This window comes from Eumetopias jubatus, unplaced genomic scaffold (assembly GCF_037043125.1).
Source record: "Eumetopias jubatus isolate StellerSeaLion01/CBP00866 unplaced genomic scaffold, mEumJub1_p1.0 scaffold_4, whole genome shotgun sequence".
Lineage (NCBI taxonomy): Eukaryota > Metazoa > Chordata > Mammalia > Carnivora > Otariidae > Eumetopias > Eumetopias jubatus.
The window spans coordinates 64,562,156-64,581,353 of NW_028274810.1; the positions used below are offsets into that span (position 1 = coordinate 64,562,156).

At 44.4% G+C, this 19,198-nt stretch overlaps 1 protein-coding gene across 4 annotated transcripts; it reads right to left on the bottom strand.

Annotated features, from left to right (window-relative positions):
- Positions 1 to 4,376: 4,376 nt before the first annotated feature.
- On the bottom strand, positions 4,377 to 18,952 carry CPT2 (carnitine palmitoyltransferase 2). 4 transcript variants are annotated; one of them, XM_028106927.2, is made up of 6 exons: positions 15,098 to 15,386; positions 14,484 to 14,601; positions 12,802 to 12,882; positions 11,186 to 11,292; positions 5,953 to 7,257; positions 4,377 to 5,016 (listed from the first exon to the last, which is right to left on the bottom strand). In XM_028106927.2, exons 2-6 carry the CDS (start codon positions 14,549 to 14,551, stop codon positions 4,685 to 4,687), a joined length of 1,893 nt encoding a protein of 630 aa, XP_027962728.1. In that variant the 5' UTR covers positions 14,552 to 14,601; positions 15,098 to 15,386; the 3' UTR covers positions 4,377 to 4,684. The 4 variants fall into 4 exon arrangements, with proteins under 4 accessions (XP_027962728.1, XP_027962729.1, XP_027962726.1 ...); XM_028106928.2 differs by adding an exon at positions 12,185 to 12,273 and having other exon boundaries at positions 14,484 to 15,385; XM_028106925.2 differs by lacking the exons at positions 14,484 to 14,601; positions 15,098 to 15,386 and adding an exon at positions 18,693 to 18,952.
- Between the last annotated feature and the right edge of the window lie 246 nt (positions 18,953 to 19,198).

Below are 19,198 nucleotides of genomic sequence, written 5' to 3' on the forward strand. Positions count from 1 at the left end.
CAGACTCAAAATGGATGAAAGACCTAAATGTGAGATAGGAATCCATCAAAATAGAGAACACAGGCAGCAACCTCTTCTCCCTCAACTGCAGCAACTTCTTCCTAGACACATCGCCAAAGACAAGGGAAGCAAGGGCAAAAATGAACTATTGGGACTTCATCAAGATAAAAAGGTTTTGCACAGCAAAGGAAACAGTGAACAAAACCAAAAGACAACTGACAGAATGGGAGAAGATATTTGCAAATGACATATCAGCTAAAGGGCTAGTATCCAAAATCTATAAAGAACTTGTCAAACTCAACACCCAGAGAACAAATGATCCAATCAAGTAACGGGCAGAAGACATGAACAGACATTTCTGCAAAGAAGACATCCAAATGGCCAACAGACACACGAAAAAGTGTTCAACGTCACTCGGCATCAGGGAAATACAAATCAAAACCTCAATGAGATACCACCTCACACCAGTCAGAATGGCTAAAATTAACAAGTTAGGAAACGACAGATGTGGGCGAGGATGCAGAGAAAGGGGAACCCTCCTACACTGTTGGTGGGAATGCAAGCTGGTGCAGCCACTCTGGAAAACAGTATGGAGGTTCCTCAAACAGTTGAAAATAGAGCTACCATACGACCCAGCAATTGCACTACTGGGTATTTACCCCAAAGATACAAATGTAGTGATCCGAAGGGGCATCTGCACCCCAATGTTTATAGCAGCAATGTCCACAAAAGCCAAACTATGGAAAGAGCCAAGATGTCCACCAACAGAAGAATGGATAAAGAAGATGTGGTATATATATACAATGGAATATTATGCAGCCATCAAAAACAAAACAAAACAAAACACAAAATCTTGCCATTTGCACCATGGATAGAACTAGAGGGTATTATGCTACGCGAAATAAGTCAGTCAGAGAAAGACAAGTATCATATGATCTCACTGATAAGAGGAATTTGAGAAACAAGACAGAGGATCATAGGGGAAGGGAGGAAAAAATGAAACAAGATGAAACCAGAGAGGGAGACAAATCATAAGAGACTCTTAATCTCAGGTAACAAACTGAGGGTTGCTGGAGTGGTGGAGGGTGGGAGGGATGGAGTGGCTGGGTGATGGACGCTGGGGAGGGTATGTGCTATGGTGAGCGCTGTGAATTGTGTAAGACTGATGAGTCACAGACCTGTACCCCTGAAACAAATAATACATCATATGTTTAAAAAAAAAAAAAAGAAGATAGTAGGAAGGGAAAAATGAAGGGGGGAAATCGGAGGGGGAGAGGAACCATGAGAGACTAGGACTCTGAGAAACAAACTGAGGGTTTTAGAGGGGAGGGGGTGGGAGGATGGGTTAGCCCAGTGATGGGTATTAAGGAGGGCACGTATTGCATGGAGCACTGGGTGTTATACGCAAACAGTGAATCATGGAACACTACATCAAAAACTATGGTGACTAACATAACGTAATAAAATTAAATTTAAAAAAAAAATAGCCAAAAGTAGAACAACCCAAATGACCATCAACTGGTGAATGAATGAATAAAATGTGGTATATCCACACACTGAAATAGTATTCAGCAATAAAAAGAAAATAAATACTGATACATACTAGAACATGGATAAACCTTGCAAACATTATGCTAAGTGAAAGAAGTCAACCACAAAAGGCCTTACATATATAGTATATTTCCATTTATACAAAATGCCCAAAATAAAAAAATTACTATAGGGACAAAAAGTAGATTAGTGTTTTTAGTGTTGGGGGGAGTTGAGGGAAAAGGGGAATGACTGCTAATGGGTAGAGAGTTTCTTTGGGGGATGAAAATGTTCTAAAATTCATTGTAGTGATGGCTGCATAACCGACACATTTTTTAAATAAGTGGAATATATAATATGTGATGTATATCTCAATAAAGCTGCTTAAAAAAAATAAGCTACACGGTATCCACAAAACTCGCTTTGGGCGTCCTGGGGGCACCTCAATGAGAAGCAGATAATCTCCAGAGAGGCTGGTATGCTGTGAATCTGGAGATGTGCCACACTTGTTCTGGAGTCACGAAGAGAGAAAGCCACCTGGACAAAACTTGACTTCCCAAAGCCCACTCCTCACATGGGAGACTCCACATGGGAGCTGCTTTAGGGTCAGGAGGTGCACGGATTCATTTACCAAAGTTCGTTCTCCTGAATCGGGAGGCCAGCTAGTTTAAGATGTAATTACTGGAAGCCTAGATGAACAGAAACATAATAAAAGAGCCTTGGACAAGAAATCAAGAGCCTGTCCTGATCCTACCACTTATCAAGTGACCTTCTTACATTCCCCAACTATCCATCTTCTGTATGCAAACTGGAGATAACTTCAGTCCATTCCAGAGTTGAGGGGATCAAATCAGCTGAATGCTTTACAAATGTGTAACACTTACGTATGAGCCCCAACTCGGTCGAGACTTAATAATTAAGTGTTTCTGCCATCCCAAGTACCACAGCAGAAGCCTTCCCAGGACGAATCCAAGACCGGGGGCGGGGGAGTAAGTTGTAAGTAGGAATGCTGAACACGGAGACAGACCACAGAAGAGATGCCTTTAAAGAACTTCATGTCCCCAAGGGGTGCTGCCCAAGGGTACATTCACCCCAAACATATGCAGGAAATATGACATCTCAGCTCTGCAAGTTTCAACCAAGGTTTTGGTTTTAAGAGCTCATTATGGGGAGCTCGCTATTCAAGTGAGGTCAACGCCTCGATAAGGAACGGAACAGCAGCAGCACAAACATCACACAGCAGCAAGAGAACACAGAGTGAGCTTCAACCACTTGCCAGGTGCTTTATCTGTATCATTATAGCCAGTCTTGTTACATCCTCGTGCTATAGGAACTGTCCTCGATTACAAAGGGGAACACACACCAGAGAAAAGGAGTAACTTGCCTTTGGTCATATAGGGAGGACATGGGAGAACCAGGATACCAGTTCGGTCACTATTTATCTATGACAAATATTATACACCCATGATCCTCTCCTGTCAGAAGTACTTTTGAGACGACGCCGTCGCCCTTGGCCAGAGAATTAGAGTCATCTGACTCATCCACCCTGCAAACGGCCCCACACATAGCATAGGTTTTAAATTTGCCTTTGAACTTGCCTGTCGCCTTGTCAACCATTTCCTGAGCCCGCACAGGTGCACGAAGCCGCCAGCGTTGTTCCGCGGCCGAGAGCACAAGGCGAGCACTACGAAGGGCCAAGAGCAGGAGGCAGGAAGTGCGGCGCCCTAGCAGCGGTACCGGTGGTGGGGCGGGACCTCGGCTAGTGCTTCCGGTGACGCACGCGCGCGCAGCCAGGCTCCAGTTCAGGTTTCTTGATCACGTTTTCTTGATCGTGTTTCATAGATGAGAACAACGTGATGTTCACATGCACTTGGAGCTATCAGCTGGCCCTCTCGGGTTAAACCACGGAATACAGGGGACCTGGTACCTGTTGGGTAGTCACTAAATAGTGATTTTTTTTTTTTAAGATTTTATTTATTCATGAGACAGAGGGAGAGAGAGAGAGAGAAGCAGAGGGAGAAGCAGGCTCCCGAGGAGCAGGGAGCCCGATGCAGGACTCGATCCCAGGACCCTGGGATCATGACCTGAGCCGAAGGCAGACGCTTAACCATCTGAGCCACCCAGGCGCCCCTAAATAGTGATTATTGAGTGAAGGACAGGTGGAGTCGACTAAGAAGAGGTACAGGCATGTTTATGTGAACTGTTAGGAGAATTAAGTTAGATAATGCACTGGTAATGCTTTGTGACTGGCTCACACCAGGATTCAAATCCCCAGCTGTGCAGTAAGTCCCTGGGCGATCCACACAAATGCAGCTAAAATTAAACACAAACAAAAACCCTTCCTTTTCAAAACACAAGACAGAACAGAACCAAACATCCTTCTTTTCATGTTACTGCAGCGTTCAACAACAGATTGTTAACAAAAATTCTGTGTTCACTCAAAACCAGAGATTTCAAACGTACTGAGTAGTCATGTGTACATTAGACCATAGATAGCATGAAAGATTCAACTGATTAAATACACACCAATTATAAATCTTCATTTGGCTGGAATAGTCAAATAGTACTCCCCAAATCCATAGGAATACCCTTTACTGCCGCAGGACTATCAGAATCAGGCACCAGCAGACCACTTTCCAGAAAAATGAAGAGGATTTTTAGAGAGGATGTCCCAGGAGAGAGAGAAGTTAATAAGGAAGATGAAACAGCACTTCCCACCTCACCTGAAGAGCCAGGAGCCAGTGGGAACTTGCTGTTACCTGCACTTACCGAACTTAATGTTGGAAAGTTCTTTGTGGGGATTAGGAAATTAGGTTGAACAACAACAACAACTAAAAGGAACCACCTCCAAGCAACAATTAAATTTTATTTCTGCTTCAACAATAAATACACCTAAGTTATCCTTCCAAATCCCACCTCCTGATCAAATGCCCTTAAAATTGAAATCTCCCATTCTCTTTAGTTGTGATCTAGTCCCACTTGGCAATTATATATTTAGCTTTAAAACCATGACTTTAAAGGTCAAGCCTTGCAGCAATGACTGCTTAGGCACCTCATGATTAGTTTCCTTCATATACAGAGTAGCACCTTTTGGCTACACAGGCCCCAATTTTCACGTCAATGAAGCGATGGAGGCTTTTCACCCCCCCAGAAGCTAAGTTTTGATGCATTTGCCTTCTATGGCATCAAATATGTCTTCTAAGGCCTTCTCTACGCATTGGAGAAACTCCCGGGCATTGCGGCCTGGGTAGGAGGAGACGTTGCAGCCTATCCAGTTGTCATGAACAGCATATGCAATGCCAAAGCCATCAGGGACCACAGGGGCAAAGCCACCGATGTTCACTGCTGGGCTGCTCAGTGTGCTTGTGGACAGGATGTTGTGGTTTATCTGCCCATATGCAGGGTCCAGGTATAGCTCAGGGAGAACAATCCCCTTGGCTGCTGCCAGGTACCGCAGAGCAAATAAGTGTCGGTCAAAGCCCTGGCCTGTCAGAGACAAAATAGAAAACCAGAGTCTCAGAATCCCAGAATGGAAAGTGACCTTAGTAACCGCCCCCCCCCAACCTGTAGCTGGAGTCCCCTTCACAGCATCTTTGAGAGTGGAAGAAGGCTCTGCCTGCTTATGCATGCACACCTCCAACTCACTAACCTCTGCAGCTGAGCCTAAAATGAAAGTATGATTTTAAAAAATTCTAAAACTGAATCAGTTTTTGACTCAAACGGTCAAAAAAAAAAAAAAAAAAACATGAAGAGAGCTATGGATTCAAAAACTAAAATAAAATCCAAAGTCTAAGTCTAGTGTAAAGGACAAGATTGAGTCACTGGAACAAAATGGAAAGGGTTTTGACCAGGGTTCTCATCTCAGCTTTACTGCTCATGTGTTGTGTGATGTTGAGCGAGTGGTCTCAGTTTCATACCCCTAAAATGGAGAACGAGACCAGAATGTCTCAGAGATCTCTTTTTCTTCCAGGACTTTGGGCTGCATGATGTGATCTTCCACATCCTTTCTAGGTCTCGAATTTTACCACAGAGAGGCAAAGGAAGGATGACACTTAGATTTGGGAAGAACTTTTGAGATGGCTTATTTAAAGGAAGCCAACACATTGCAAGTGAGGGCTACAGGCTTAGAAATCCTGAACTGTCAAAAGTGAGTCAGATGACCAATAAATAAGAGAAAGAGAATCTTGTGTCACAGCTGAAAGTGACCTTAAATGGGGACGAAGTTAGATCCATTTCTCTATCCCTGTGTAGGAGGAAAGAACATTCTGATCCCTAATGGCTAATCTGGCTGTTTAGACTGCTAGTGTAGACAATAATCACCTGGGGGTTGGCAGAACGGGTGAGTAGTGGAAATCAGACACGGAGGAAGAGATGACTGAGGCTTACGCCAGAGCGGAGGGCAGGCTCCCCACCCCCACTCACCCATTGCTGCTTCTTTGGTCAGTTGGCCATGATACTTGGAGCACTCGGCCATCATTTGCTGAAGCTCTCCAGTACTGTGTTGGGAGGGCTCCCTGACAAAGGCCTCGGAACACCTCTTCGTGAAGATGGAGGCTGGGCGAATGGTCTCAGTGCGGCCATGCTTGAATGCTGCGGTGCTACAAGACTCGTAGGTGGCCACGGTCTGCCCGTACTGCCGCAGGAAGGCCATCTGGAAGGCCAGCTGAGCTACCGAGTCAGGACTCAGCTTCTGCTTCTTCAAGAACTCTTTGCCCCCTCTGCGAAACTGGATGAAGTTGATGGTGAGGGTTTTCACGATGGCATCGAACTTTTCCTTGGCAGTGCTGATGCCAGTCTTCAAGGCATCGTTCAGCTTGAAGTTCAGTTTTTGCACAGCAGCAGGGGAATCAGTGCGGGCCGGCTGGCTCTGGGGGCTGACAGCAGGGGCCTGAATGCTATCTTTAAACATTTCATTTAAAAGCCTGAGCACTGCCACCCCGTCGCCCCAAGCATGCTCAAAGTGGAGCGCAGCAGCGCCATCCTTGGCTATAATGAGGTTAAAGGACTTATCAAACCAGCGGTTGGTGCCGTCACCGTGCAGCATGTTGTGAGACAAGTGGACAAGGTCCTTCATGGGGAAGTCATCTAGGCAGAGACAGAACACGGCAGAGTCCACTTTCCTCAGGGTCTCCTCATTGCCACCACTCGCCAGCTTCTGCCTGAGCTCTGCCCAGACGTCTCGGTTCTCAGTGGTCAGATACGCCAGGGGAAACGCGGGGGCCGGGCTGTTGTCTGAGAGAATGTACTTCAGATGAGCCTGGATTTCCGAGGCGCTCACAATGTTTCCATCTTGATCCAAGACATCAAAAACATAGAAATGTCCTTTTCTTAGGACGAGGAGGTGCCTAGCCTTCTCATCAGTAACAAGCTCATCCCGGATGGGTCTGGGTAAACGAGTTGAATTGAAAAGCCGAAAATACTGGGACATATCCAGGGGATATGCATTAACCAAGTAGGCACCATACCAGGACAGGGAGGAAGGCACAAAGCGTATGAGCTTCTTGAAGGTATCAGTGTCACTTCTGGCAGGGTTCAAATGGAAAACCTCTGGCTCCAAAAGACCAGCCCGGAGTGTCTTCAGAAACCGAATGGCAGAAACAGTCATGTTGGTTGCCCTGGTGAGCTGGTCGTTATACTCAGACTTTGGGTCAGGATTGAATGCCATGAATGGATTAAAGTTCAAGACGATGGAGTCTCGAGCACTTAGGTACATATCAAACCAGGGGCCTACAAGATAAAGTAAAAAAGAACATCATAAAAAGTTAATGCAGTCCCTCAAAATAAAATTTGAGAAACAAAAATAATCAAGCATATGCAGAAAAAATGACATCAACTTCCAGAGGGTGAAATTTCCCAATTATTTTTTTGATCTACAATAATTCATGGCATATAAACGGGACCACAGAATATGTGGTCTTTCACATCTGGCTTCTATCATTTACTATGTCTTTGAGGTTCAGCCATGTTGTAGCATGTATCAGTTCTTCACTTTTTTGTATTGCTGAAAAATGTCCCATTACATGGATATACCACATTTTGTTTATCCATTCATCTGTTGGTAGACGTTAGGTTGTTTCCACTTTTTGGTTATTATGAATAATGCTGGTATGTACAAGTTTCTGTGTGGATGGATGTTCTCAATTCTCTTGGGGAAACAGCTAGAAGTGGAATTGCTAGAACATGTGGTAAGACTAAGTTTCACCTTTTGAGGAACTGCCAGGTTGTCTTCCAAAGTGGCTGCATCATTACCACCAGCAGTATATGAGGGTTCTAGTTTTGCCACGTCCTGGGCAACATTTATTATTGTTACTGTCTGTCTTTTTGGTTAGAGCCATTCCAGTGGGTAGATTATTGTGGTTTGGATTTGCATTTCCCTAGGTTTATTGCTTTTTCTTCCTCATTCTGTTTCCTTTCTTGACTCTTAAAGAAATACAGTAACACCTCACTTTCATTGATCTCGAACAGAATAGTTGTTAATTCTCACCCCATTTCCTTAGGTTTCTCTTGTTTCATCACTTTCAGGGACAACATTCACCATCATTCTACATACTCTGTAGACTTGTGCACTTGCTCGGTTTTTTTTTTTTTTAAGATTTTATTTATTTATTTATTTGACAGAGAGAGACACAGCGAGAGAGGGAACACAAGCAGGGGGAGTGGGAGAGGGAGAAGCAGGCTTCCCGTGGAGCAGGGAGCCCGATGCGGGGCTCGATCGCAGGACCCTGAGACCATGACCTGAGCCGAAGGCAGACGCTTAATGACTGAGCCACCCCAGCGCCCCTGCACTTGCTCTTTTAAGAAATGTTTGAAAAGCAATTAGAAATAACAATCAGTTCATGTGGATCATCCGAACTAGCCTTCTGCATTCCTGTGGATTCTTTACCTGTAAAAGTCCCCGAAGCAATGGTTTATCAGAAAATGTGTCTTCCAGGGAAGTTCCTGTTGAGATTAGCAAGCATGGATAAAGTCTACAAATAAAGACCATCTCCCACTGGAGGAAATAATTTTCACATGTAAAGCACTGGGGAAGGGATTAATGGACACACATTTATCTGTTATTCATCTGTTGGTGCATTCATTCCATTTCATTCTTCAAGAACATGCTGTGCCAGGCCCTGCCGAGTCTGGCGGATAGAAAGAGGAATAGAACGTGCCCTCTGATCTGGATGAACTTGGTGAAGGATACCAACAGAATTAAAACATGCCGTAACACACTGAAATGGCAAGAGAAAAAGTACTGGGGTAAGATCTGTTTGATGAAAGAAGACATGAATTTATGTCTCTGATCTCTCCAGTAAAAGAATTTTAAACAGATATGATCCAATATGGCAAAGAGAATGAAACAGGAGACAAGAGCAAATACTGGAAGTCCCAAAGCATTAGACAACTGGTAATGACTAAGGCAGACTTGAGAACACCAGCCCTGGGCCAGTGACCGAGAAAGCCAGGAGATAACATGACATACACAGCAGAACCCCCAGAGGGCTCAGGAATTGGCAGCCTTGATACATCTGGTTGAAAGGCTATTTAATTAGACCCCAACTCCCACCACCCCCCCCCCCCCCGATTCCCTTCCTGCTCCAATAGCAGACTTAAGTTTTCCTCTCTGGAGAAAGTATAACTGGGGGACAGAAGTCATAGCTGAGATCTCAAGCCTTCTTCCCTTACCCTACTCCTTTAACAGTAGTAGCAAGTGGCAGTTTAATGGAAAAGCCTTTCCTGGGAGTCTAACCCAGAGACATTAACATTAGGGGCTCCCCAAGGAAACGGTTTAGTCAGGTCACATTACAGTGAGGCTGTGACAGACCAGCTCCACCCTCCTCCACAGAGCTTCCAAAAGCTTTTTTAATATCTCACTCAAATCCAAGACAACAGAGAAGGAATACAAAGGATCTGAACAGAGAAAAGAGGGCAAAACAAATAGGAAAAAAAGCACCTTGGAGATAGACTATGAAGGAAGATGAGAGCATAAAAAACTTCCCCAATAAATTATGAAGCACAGAGAAAACTAGAGAAAGCGTAAGATTATTATTAACTTCAGGGGAAAAGTGTTCACACAGGAACAGGAAAAACAATTTCAATAGGCCCCACGGCTCAGCTGACAACAAACAGTGTTTGTATGGTCCTAATAGTATAAACACTAAGTATGCAGGGGACTGAAATAACAAGTGAGCACCGTGATAATCATGGAACGGGACGCGTGCACGCACACTCGTGCACATGCTGGGGAGATGAGAGATTGCCCGATTCTGGTCTTCCACGGTGAGACGTCAGAGACCATGCCTCCAACTGAAAAAGTGAAAACGCAGTGATAACAGGCATGTGATCTGGGGGATGGGGGTAGAGGTCAGAAGAAGGAGCGGCTGAAAGCGAGGAGCAGGAAACTAGGGGAGGGTCAGGAACTTGCTGTTTTGCCAAACCAGCCTGGTAGAACTACTTGATTCTTTAAACTATGTGCATGTATAACCTTATTAAAATATAAACTAAATGAAAAGAAGTGCTGTGGGAACAGAGGCAGAAGCAACCATCTCTGGATGGAGAGGAAGGAGGGCTGAAAGGTCTCCTAGAAAAACCATTCCACCTGAGTTTTTTTTTTCTTTTCTTTTCTTTTTAAAATACAGATGTAGGGCGCCTGGGTGGCTCAGTTGGTTGGGTGACTGTCTTTGGCTCAGGTCATGATCCTGCAGTCCCAGGATCGAGTCCCGCATCAGGCTCCCTGCTCAGCAGGGAGTCTGCTTCTCCCTCTGACCCTCCCCCCTCTCGTGTGCTCTCTCTCTCTCAAATAAATGAAATCTTTAAAGAAAAAAAAATTAAAAAAAATAAAATAGAGATGTAACTGACATAAAACATGATGTTACTTTCAGGTGTACAACCCAATGATTTGGCATCTGTATATATTGTACAATGATCAGCACAACAGGTCTAGTTAACATCCGTCACCACACACTGTCACAAAATTGTCTTTCCTTGTGATGACAGTTTTTAGGATTTATACTCTTAGCGGCTTTCAAATATACAACACAGTATTGTTAACTACAGTCATGATGCCATACCTCACACCCCGTGACTTCTTTCTTTTATAACTGGAAGTCTGTACCCTTTTGACCCCTTTCACCCAATTTGCCCACCACCACCTCCCACCCCCACCAGCATCAATGGCAACCACATACTTGGGTCTTAAAGAAAGAATTTATTAGGTTAAAAAATGGTAGTGGGAACAACACGGACAAAGGCACAGAAGAATGAAAGACTAAAGGGTTGAGGGAACAGTGAGTTGTCAAGTTTTGCCGAGGCAGGAGAGTGTCAGGGTAATACAAGAGATGAGGCTGGAGAGGGCAGTTATGCCAGACTGTGAAGGATCTAGGATGACACACAGAGGGCACAGGACTTAATCCTGCAACCTTTTCACAGAACCAGTGATTAGGTTCTGCCTGGATCCTACCTGTAGAGAAGGCAAGACATTGCTCTTCAGCACAAACTCTAGGTAAGATCTTAGTGGAGGAGGGCCTCACTCTGCCTAAAGCTTACCTTGGAAAGAGTGGATGAGGCATTACACTGGTGGGCTGGTCTCACCAAAAATATTTTGAAACCAAAAACCTTACTTTCCATTGTGGAGGGCTCGGGGGCATTCATGCCCACAGCCCAGCCCACCTACCTGAAATGTAGCTCGTATGTTTATTCTGCTTGTCCTGAGCAACCAGCTGCTCATGCAGCTCTTTTCCAATCCCATTTTCAAAACTCTTGCAAAACTGTTCTGTTTTCCTGAAATGTTCACGAAAAGACAGAATCAGTCCATGACAGGGAATACATGATTTCTAGACTCATGGACAAGAACTCTTACACTGAGATTTCGGTTCCCAGTAAGCATATCCCTCAAACCTAGGACTGAGATCAGAAAGTCCCTTTGATCAGAAGCACAGCAATCAACCCAAAGCAGACAAATTTATGATATCTTCTTAAAATGATGGATCAGGAAGATCCATCATCATCTCATAGAGCAATCTGTAATCTAGGAGGTAGCTTGGCATGGAGAAAAGGAGATAGGCTTTAGAGTCCAGAAGAGCTGAGTTTTAATTCTAGCTTTGTTGCTGTCAAACTATGTGACCCTGGACATGTTACTTGATCTCTCTGAGTCTCGGTTTCTTTATGTGTAAACCAGAGATAATATACCACCTTACAAGGATAAAAAATATTTTTAAAGTTAAGGATTCAGGATAGTTTGAAACATAATACTTAGTAACTGGTAGCTATTACCATGTCAAGAGAAGCTTCAAATGACTAATATAGAATATTTAAAAGAGAGGACTAGATTATGAACAATTCATCTATATTTTCCACCACTGTCCAGGGAAGGACTCCGTGATTCCAATGACAATGCCAGTTATCTGCACAAAACCTTCCAATATGGAAAAAGTGAACTGCACTGGGATACAAGAGCTTAACGCAACCCACTTTTGACAATATCCAATATTATTGTCCAATTCCATGCTGAATTAGCTTCCTAGGACTGCCAAAACATCCACAAACTGCATGGCTTCAAACAATAGAAATTTATTCTCTCGTGGTTCTTTGCAGTACAAAATCAAGGTATTGACAGGACCATATTCTCCCTCAAGACTCTAGGGGAGACTGTTCTCTTTGTTCCTGGTGTTACCAGCTATCCTTGGTGTTCCTTGGTTTATTGATGCATTCCAATCTGCCTCCATCATCAATGGCTGTGGCTGTGTCTCTCTTCCTCTTCTCCTAAGGACACCAGTCATACCAGGTTAAGAAACCACCCTACTCCAGTATGAGCTCACCTTAGTTAATTACACCTGCAACAATCCTATTTTCAAGTAAAGTCACATACTAAGGTTACAAGAAGGGAATGCATCTGGGGGGCATACTATCCAACTCAGTACACATGCTCACCAAGCAGACTTCTGGCCTATATGCTCTCCTCAATGAACTCCCTCCCAAGAGCACATGCCCTCCGCCAATGACCAGTGCCAGCTAGCCTCCAGGTCTACCTGACAAGATACAGTACAAATTTGGTATTCTGGCTTAGAAACCATTGCCTGTTGAGTCTGATCAGAGAGGATCTCACTTCAGGGCTTGCTCAGTCGTTCCTGAGTGAAAATCTATTTCCTGAACTTGAAAATGTCAGGACTAGGTCCCAGGTCCCTGGAGACCCAACTAAATCACAGACACTCCCTGAAGCTTGGTCCGCTAGTACTTGCCAGCCTCTCTTGAACCACCCAACCATGGTCATCTGGGGTTCTCAGCATTTACCTGAACTGGCCATCATCTAAGAGAGGTTTCTGTGCACGGAGGTATCTCTTAATGGTGGCTTCAAGCTTGGGAATAGGCAGCCTGGGAAAAAAATAAGTTAAGTGTAAGGGTGACAATATGTGAAAGAGGTCAGTTAGCTTCATAACCCAAACTAATAAATAATTACTGGATCATGAATTTCCTTCCCCAAAAAACCAATAATGGGAAGCCACAGGCCAATCAGAATAGAAGGATTTACTAATGCAAGTATCAATGGTAACTTTTTTTTAAAGCAAAATAAGAACTTTTTAATGTCTTAATGATGAATTTTACAAGCAAAATAAATATTCAAATAATAGATTCAAAATGGGGAAGCAGAAGCTGCCTGAAGCATTCTTGTTTCCTACTCACAATTACGATATCTCTGCTAACCTTGTATTGGCACTGATTTTAATCCTACCCTTAGTTTGAACAACTGCAGTTTTCTCCAAGATAAAAAAAGAAAGTTCTATTTTTAAATTTTCTTGTGCATTTTATGACAGAGAATCATACAGAAATGAAACACAGGTGTCCAAGGGCCAACCAAATATGGGATCAACCATTAAGCCATGCCTGGTCACCAAGAGTCCTATGGGAGAACCAGATCTTCCTGTTTGCTTCCGTACTCATCATTCTCTACCAGTGCGTTCCCAAAGACAGCGATGGTAATGGAGTTACTGGTCCACAGTGAAATGAAAACACATGGACAGCACAGTGAGGTGCACTTCCTTTTTCATGTCAGTAATTTAAGTGAATGATATATCCTATAGTACCAAAACTTACTCATAGTTGCCAAGTTCATGCTGCCAACCTAAAATTAATACTGATACGTTCAATACATCTAAATACAGCAGCCATTTAGGAAAACTGGAAAGTTATCCATAAAACATAGCTTAAAACCCTACTATAAGATATACTGTGATTCTTCAGTTTATTTTTCAATGCATGTTTATCAAAAACAGGATGTCAAAATTAATCTGAATTATTTACAGCCATTATGGACTCAGGCTACACTGAGTAACCACTCACAACACTTTAACATTGTGAGTACTGTCCTTATATTCATGAACTTACACAGAAATCCCAAATACTACCTCATACCTCATAATTACAAAGTTACCTACTTACCTTTCTCAAGACTTTGTTTTAATAGGGACACCAACAAAAGTTCTTTTTAAACAAAATTCTCAATTAGATGCAATGACAGTTTTATAAAAAACAGTCCTTATTGAAAGCTCAAGTGTTAACCCTAGCCTGAACTTACTTTAGTGGGGAAAAGCAAGTTTTCAGAATGATGATTTATTTTGGGGTTATTAATACAACAGAAACTGAATTTTCTCAATGGAACTAAATTAAGGCAGTATGGATTAAAAATATATAAACTTTTTCTCATGGATACCAGTTTTCTGTAAATCACCTGTTTTCTATATAAAAATTGTTTTAAAGATTTTATGTATTTATTTGAGAGAGAGTGAACGAGAGGGAGAGAGAATCTGAAGTAGACTCCCTACTGAGCACAGAGCCCCACGGCGGGGCTTGATCCCGTAATCTCGAGATCATGACCTGAGCTGAAACCAAGAGTCAGACACTTAACCAAGTGAACCACCTAGGCACCCCTCTATATAAAAAAAATTTTTTAAAGATAATAAATATGCCAAACTTACCAGGTTTTCATTTTTGCCTTATATAAAATGCCTTCAGTGTAAATGCCAAATAGCAATACCGTCCACATCACCGGATTATCTAATACTTTCGCAGATGATGGCCATGGTTATGTAATTACTGGTTCACAGTGAAATGAAAACACATGGACAGTATAGTGAGCTTTTCACAAAGCTAAACATGCTTCATTTAGAAATCTGCCCTTAATTCTGAGATTGTCTCACTTTTTTTGGATGGGGGACGGGAGTCACTAAAGTTTCTTTCTTTTAAGAAATAATGTCAACAATATTTCCCCCCGATAATTTTAATGACCTGTGAAATGTGAACGTGTAAGAACTACTACCACAGTGGAAAGAGAATGAGATGGAGGCCCAGGCTAGAGTCACAGCTCTGCCACTGCATTTCTAGTTATAGGGTTACAGATGGCAAATTTCTTGATGTCCCAGGCAGGAGACAGAGAGAGGAACTGCCTCACAGAGAGATCTGAAATCCTATCTATCAAGTTCCAGCTCCATCTAGCATAGGTTTATCACCAACATGTCTAATATATGGAGAGGTGAAGTTCACAGCCTTTGGAATCCCACAGATGTGGGTTTGCACCCAGACTGTCACTTACTATTCATGTGATCTCGGTCAAATTTCTTCTCTTTGCCCTCCTCTTTTGCCATTTGTTAAGTAATAGCTCACTGGGCTACTATGAGGATCAAATGAAGTAGTATCAAGAACTTAGCAATGTATTATCTATTTCCTTCCATCAGCTCACCAACATCCAGTTTGGCCCCAACTAGCTATTATTCTTCACTAGCCACTCCCACTAGGTCTCTTATGTATTTATTTTTTAAGTTTCTTTTTTAAAGATTTTATTTATTTATTTGGGGGAGAGAGAGAGAGGGAGAACGTGCAGTGGGGAGGGGCAGAGGGAGAGAGAGAGAAAGAAAGAAGCAGACTCCCTGCTGAGCAAGAAGCCTGATGTGGGGCTCGATCCCAGGACCCGGAGATCATGACCTGAGCCAAAAAGAGGCGCTTAACCAACTGAGCCACCCAGGCGTCCCTGGAGCCATTTTAAAATGGAGTTGGAACAGCCATTGTGGAGAAACAAAAGAAGCCTTGCTTTTGTTTGAACTGGCCAAAACCTTCTGGACAAAACGGTAATTGTCTTAAACAATTGTTTGAGAAGTCAACAGAAGAACAAACACCCTGATCAAAAGACTGAAGGTTATGGACTTCCTGGGGAAAAAAAAAAAAGTCAGCAGTTAATTTATAACGCAGAGTAGTTTGGCTTGTAAACATGCATAGAAAACATTTTCCCCCTTTTATTCAACTCATGTAATTGCCCCCTTCCTCTTTCTCATAAAAACCTGTTGCTTTCACCCTACAAGTAGGAATCCTATTTGGGTATTTACTTGAATTTGTGCTCCCCACACAGCGATTCTTTAATCCCAAACAAACGTTCATTTGCCTCTCACTGCAGCTCTTTATTTTCAGGATGACAATCATGAAATGCTGCTTCCCATTTATCACATTTTATCTTAACTACCTGTTTACTTGTCAAATCTTCCCCACTGTATGGTATGCTCCTCACCATGACTGATTGGTCTCCAAATCCATACCAATAAATATTTCTCAAATTAATATTGTGAATGAGTAGGTCAGGTTGATCCACCCTTTGTCCCCTCAGGACGTGCAGTTTTATATTCTGAGGTTAACTGTTCAGTGTATATAAATATGGCCCTTAAAAGTAACACCTAACTGAACTATTCATCTAAAAGTAGTTAAAATGCTAAATTTTATATGACATATATTTGAGCACACTAAAAAGGAGCAAAGAAAAAAATCGTTAACCCTTAAAAAACAAATAAATGACAGTGCACGGGTACCTAGAGGAAAATGGTCAAAAGGCAGCAGTGATGGGGGCACGTGGGTGGCTCAGTCGGTTAAGCGTCTGCCTTCGGCTCAGGTCATGATCTCCAGGTCCTGGGATCGAGCCTCACGTGGGGAATCCCTGCTCAGTGGGGAGCCTGCTTCTTCCTCTCCTTCTGCCGCTTCCCCCAGCTCATGATCACTCTCTGGCTCTCTCAAATAAATAAATAAAATCTTTAAAAAAAAAAAAAGGCAGCAGTGATATGACAGGAACAGGAAGAGGGAGGGAGGGAGATCCAGTTGGACTACCACAAAGGGACTAGTCCTTCCCAGGAAAACTAATTAGGAGAGTTCCCTATTTTTGGCATCTTACCTCACTCTGTGCTCACAATAGTGAGTGTTTCATTCCTACCTCACTGGTAAGAACTGTGGCTCAACGAAGTTAACTGAATTGCCTGAAGTTACTAAGTGTCACATCTAGAATCTGAAACCAAGTTCTACCAGACTTCAAAGGCAGGGCTTTTCACCAAGTGGGACATCAAAATGAGTGCCAAAGATAAGACATTTTACTAGTCTAGAATCTGAGATAAAAGGAATCTCATCTCATCTAACCACCAATTTACAGCTAAGGTAATGGAGGCCTGGTGGCCCTTGTTCAAAGTTACGCATGGGTGATGACTCAGTACTACTGTTTTTAGCTCCATTCCTACAGATTTTTTGTGCTGTAGGTTGGAGGAAATGATCTTGAGTATTACTCCCAGCTTTCCAGTTCTAAAATGGAGAAAATCCCTCTGATATTAAACCTGAGTGGAGCCCAGGCCTGCCAGAAAGTCAAATACTACTGGCCTTGGCAAGTGAAGACAGGTTCTGTCTTCTCACCCTTCACCCACATACAGGCTCAGCTCACACAGAGGCTGGTAAGGAGGAGGTAAGTTCCAGGCTTCGCCCAGAGGCACTTTTCTTTTCTCCCTTCCTCCTACCAAATTTAAGCAGTGGGGTTGGGGCTAGATAATCCCATTTTAGTCCACTTTAGATGTCTGGACACTGTTATTTCACAATAATCACCTCAGATGCTATTCCTGAGAGGGTGGGAGTGGGCAAAGATGACAGTGGGTTACACAGTTGCTGGATGTGGAGAAAAACAGCAACCTGGTAGTTGGGGGTGATGCCTGTGACACAATCGTTGTTTTGTTCATGGGGTGGGGAACCCTGGCCTCCAGGTCCTGGACTGGGAGATCCCTGGTGGCAGTTTGGTGAGAAAGGAAGTGAGAAGGGTCTTTCAGACAATTTTGGGACTTGGCACCGGGAACTAACTGGTGAGTAAGCAGAGAAGTTAAAGTCTGGTTTTCTAACATTGGAAAAGAAGCCTTGGCTTGCTCAGGTTAAGGCTGGGAGTTCAAAGACTGGGAAAACCGGAAGTCAAATTAAAGAAAATACCAGGTGGGAAAAGAAAAGGAAATACTGGATGAGGGAAAAGGAGAGGAAGATTTATTGGGACTGTTTTCATAGGGGAAGTAGACTCTGGGCAAAGTGTCAGAAGGAGGGAGTAAGCTCAGGTGAGGGAGAACACAGAAAAATTTGGGGGGTGGGTTTGGATCTAAGCTGAATTAGAGTTTGGGAGGGGCACTGAGGGTAGTGTCTAGAATTCTTGGAGGCAGCTGAAGCTGCAGAAGATAATGTGGGTTAGGGAGGATATATTAGGGAAAGAAACCTCGAGGGAAGTTGAGGAAGTTTTGGAAGGGGTGAAAGGCCTCCAGGTGAAGACAGGACTCCTTGGAGTGATGAGGTTGGAGGAGGGTAAGGTGAGCACTTGAGAGTGTGCTGGGTGACCCATGGGCTGCTAAAAGAGCAGAGTATTGGAGGCATGGTGAGAGGGGCTGAGCAACAGGCCTGAAGATGGAGTGCTGGGAAAAGTTGAGGGAGGGTAACTATTATGTATCAGGAATTGGCCTGTCCATATTCTGGGCAGGAACGCGGCGGGGGTGGGGGGCAGTCATGAAAGTACATCAGGGGACATCCTAGTTGGAGGGGTAAGGGTGGTGCTGGAGATATGCAGGGTGGGCATTTTTCAGGAAGAAATGTGAGGGACTCTCCGGTATCTGGATGGAAGTCGGGTTACTGGAGAGAGAATCTGAGCAAGCAATGGGGGGTTCTGGTAGGGAATGCCAAAGTCCTGAGATTCCTGTGCCAGGAGATTCTCAAAGTGAAGGATTTCTAGATTTCGCGTTGCGACAGCGTCCCAGGTAGGAGTTTGGGGGGTGGGAGCGGGTTCAGTACAAGAATCGTGAGTGACTGGTGTGAAGGTTGGGGCCGATCCCAGCGGGCGACGGGGACCGGGAGGCCGGGCTCACCTGGGCAGGCTGTCCTGGAAGTGCATAGTGGGCACGATGCTGAGCTGCAGGTACTCGCGGGACCCCGAGCCTGAGCTAAGGGGCCGACACAGGGGTCCCGGGCCAACTGCAGGGCCCCGGGGCCAGGCGCGCAGCAGCAGCAGGCGGGCCACCATCGTCCCGGGAGACTGCGGCGGCGGGAAGGCGCGGGGATGGGAGTTCGCGAGGACAAGACAACGCCGCCAGCCCCAGAGCCACGAGTCGCTGCGTCAGGGCGCCCGCCCGGCTCGCGGGACTTCCGGCCCCTGGCCCCGCCCACGGGAGGCCCCCCCCCCCCCGCCCCGCGCGCACCAATCGCTCCCAGGGTCCAGCCCACTGCGGGGCGTTCCCCACTCGGCTGCTCTTCCTGCGGGTCTTCCTGCGGGTCTCCCTGCGGGTCTCCCTGCGGCTACCCCTGCGGCTACCCCTGCGGCTCCCGAGGCGGCGGGAAACGGAGCTTCGAAGCCACTCCCTTCTCCTGTTTCGGC

Excerpts from the sequence above, each read along its gene's own strand:
- CPT2 (XM_028106925.2), bottom strand. The coding sequence starts at position 18,847 with ATGGTGGCCCGCCTGCTGCTGCTGCGCGCCTGGCCCCGGGGCCCTGCA. Across the intron at positions 12,883-18,692 it reads TTCCAGGACAGCCTGCCCAG|GCTGCCTATTCCCAAGCTTG; the intron begins GTGAGCCCGGCC and ends TTTTTTTCCCAG. Across the intron at positions 11,293-12,801 it reads TTAGATGATGGCCAGTTCAG|GAAAACAGAACAGTTTTGCA; the intron begins GTAAATGCTGAG and ends TGAACATTTCAG.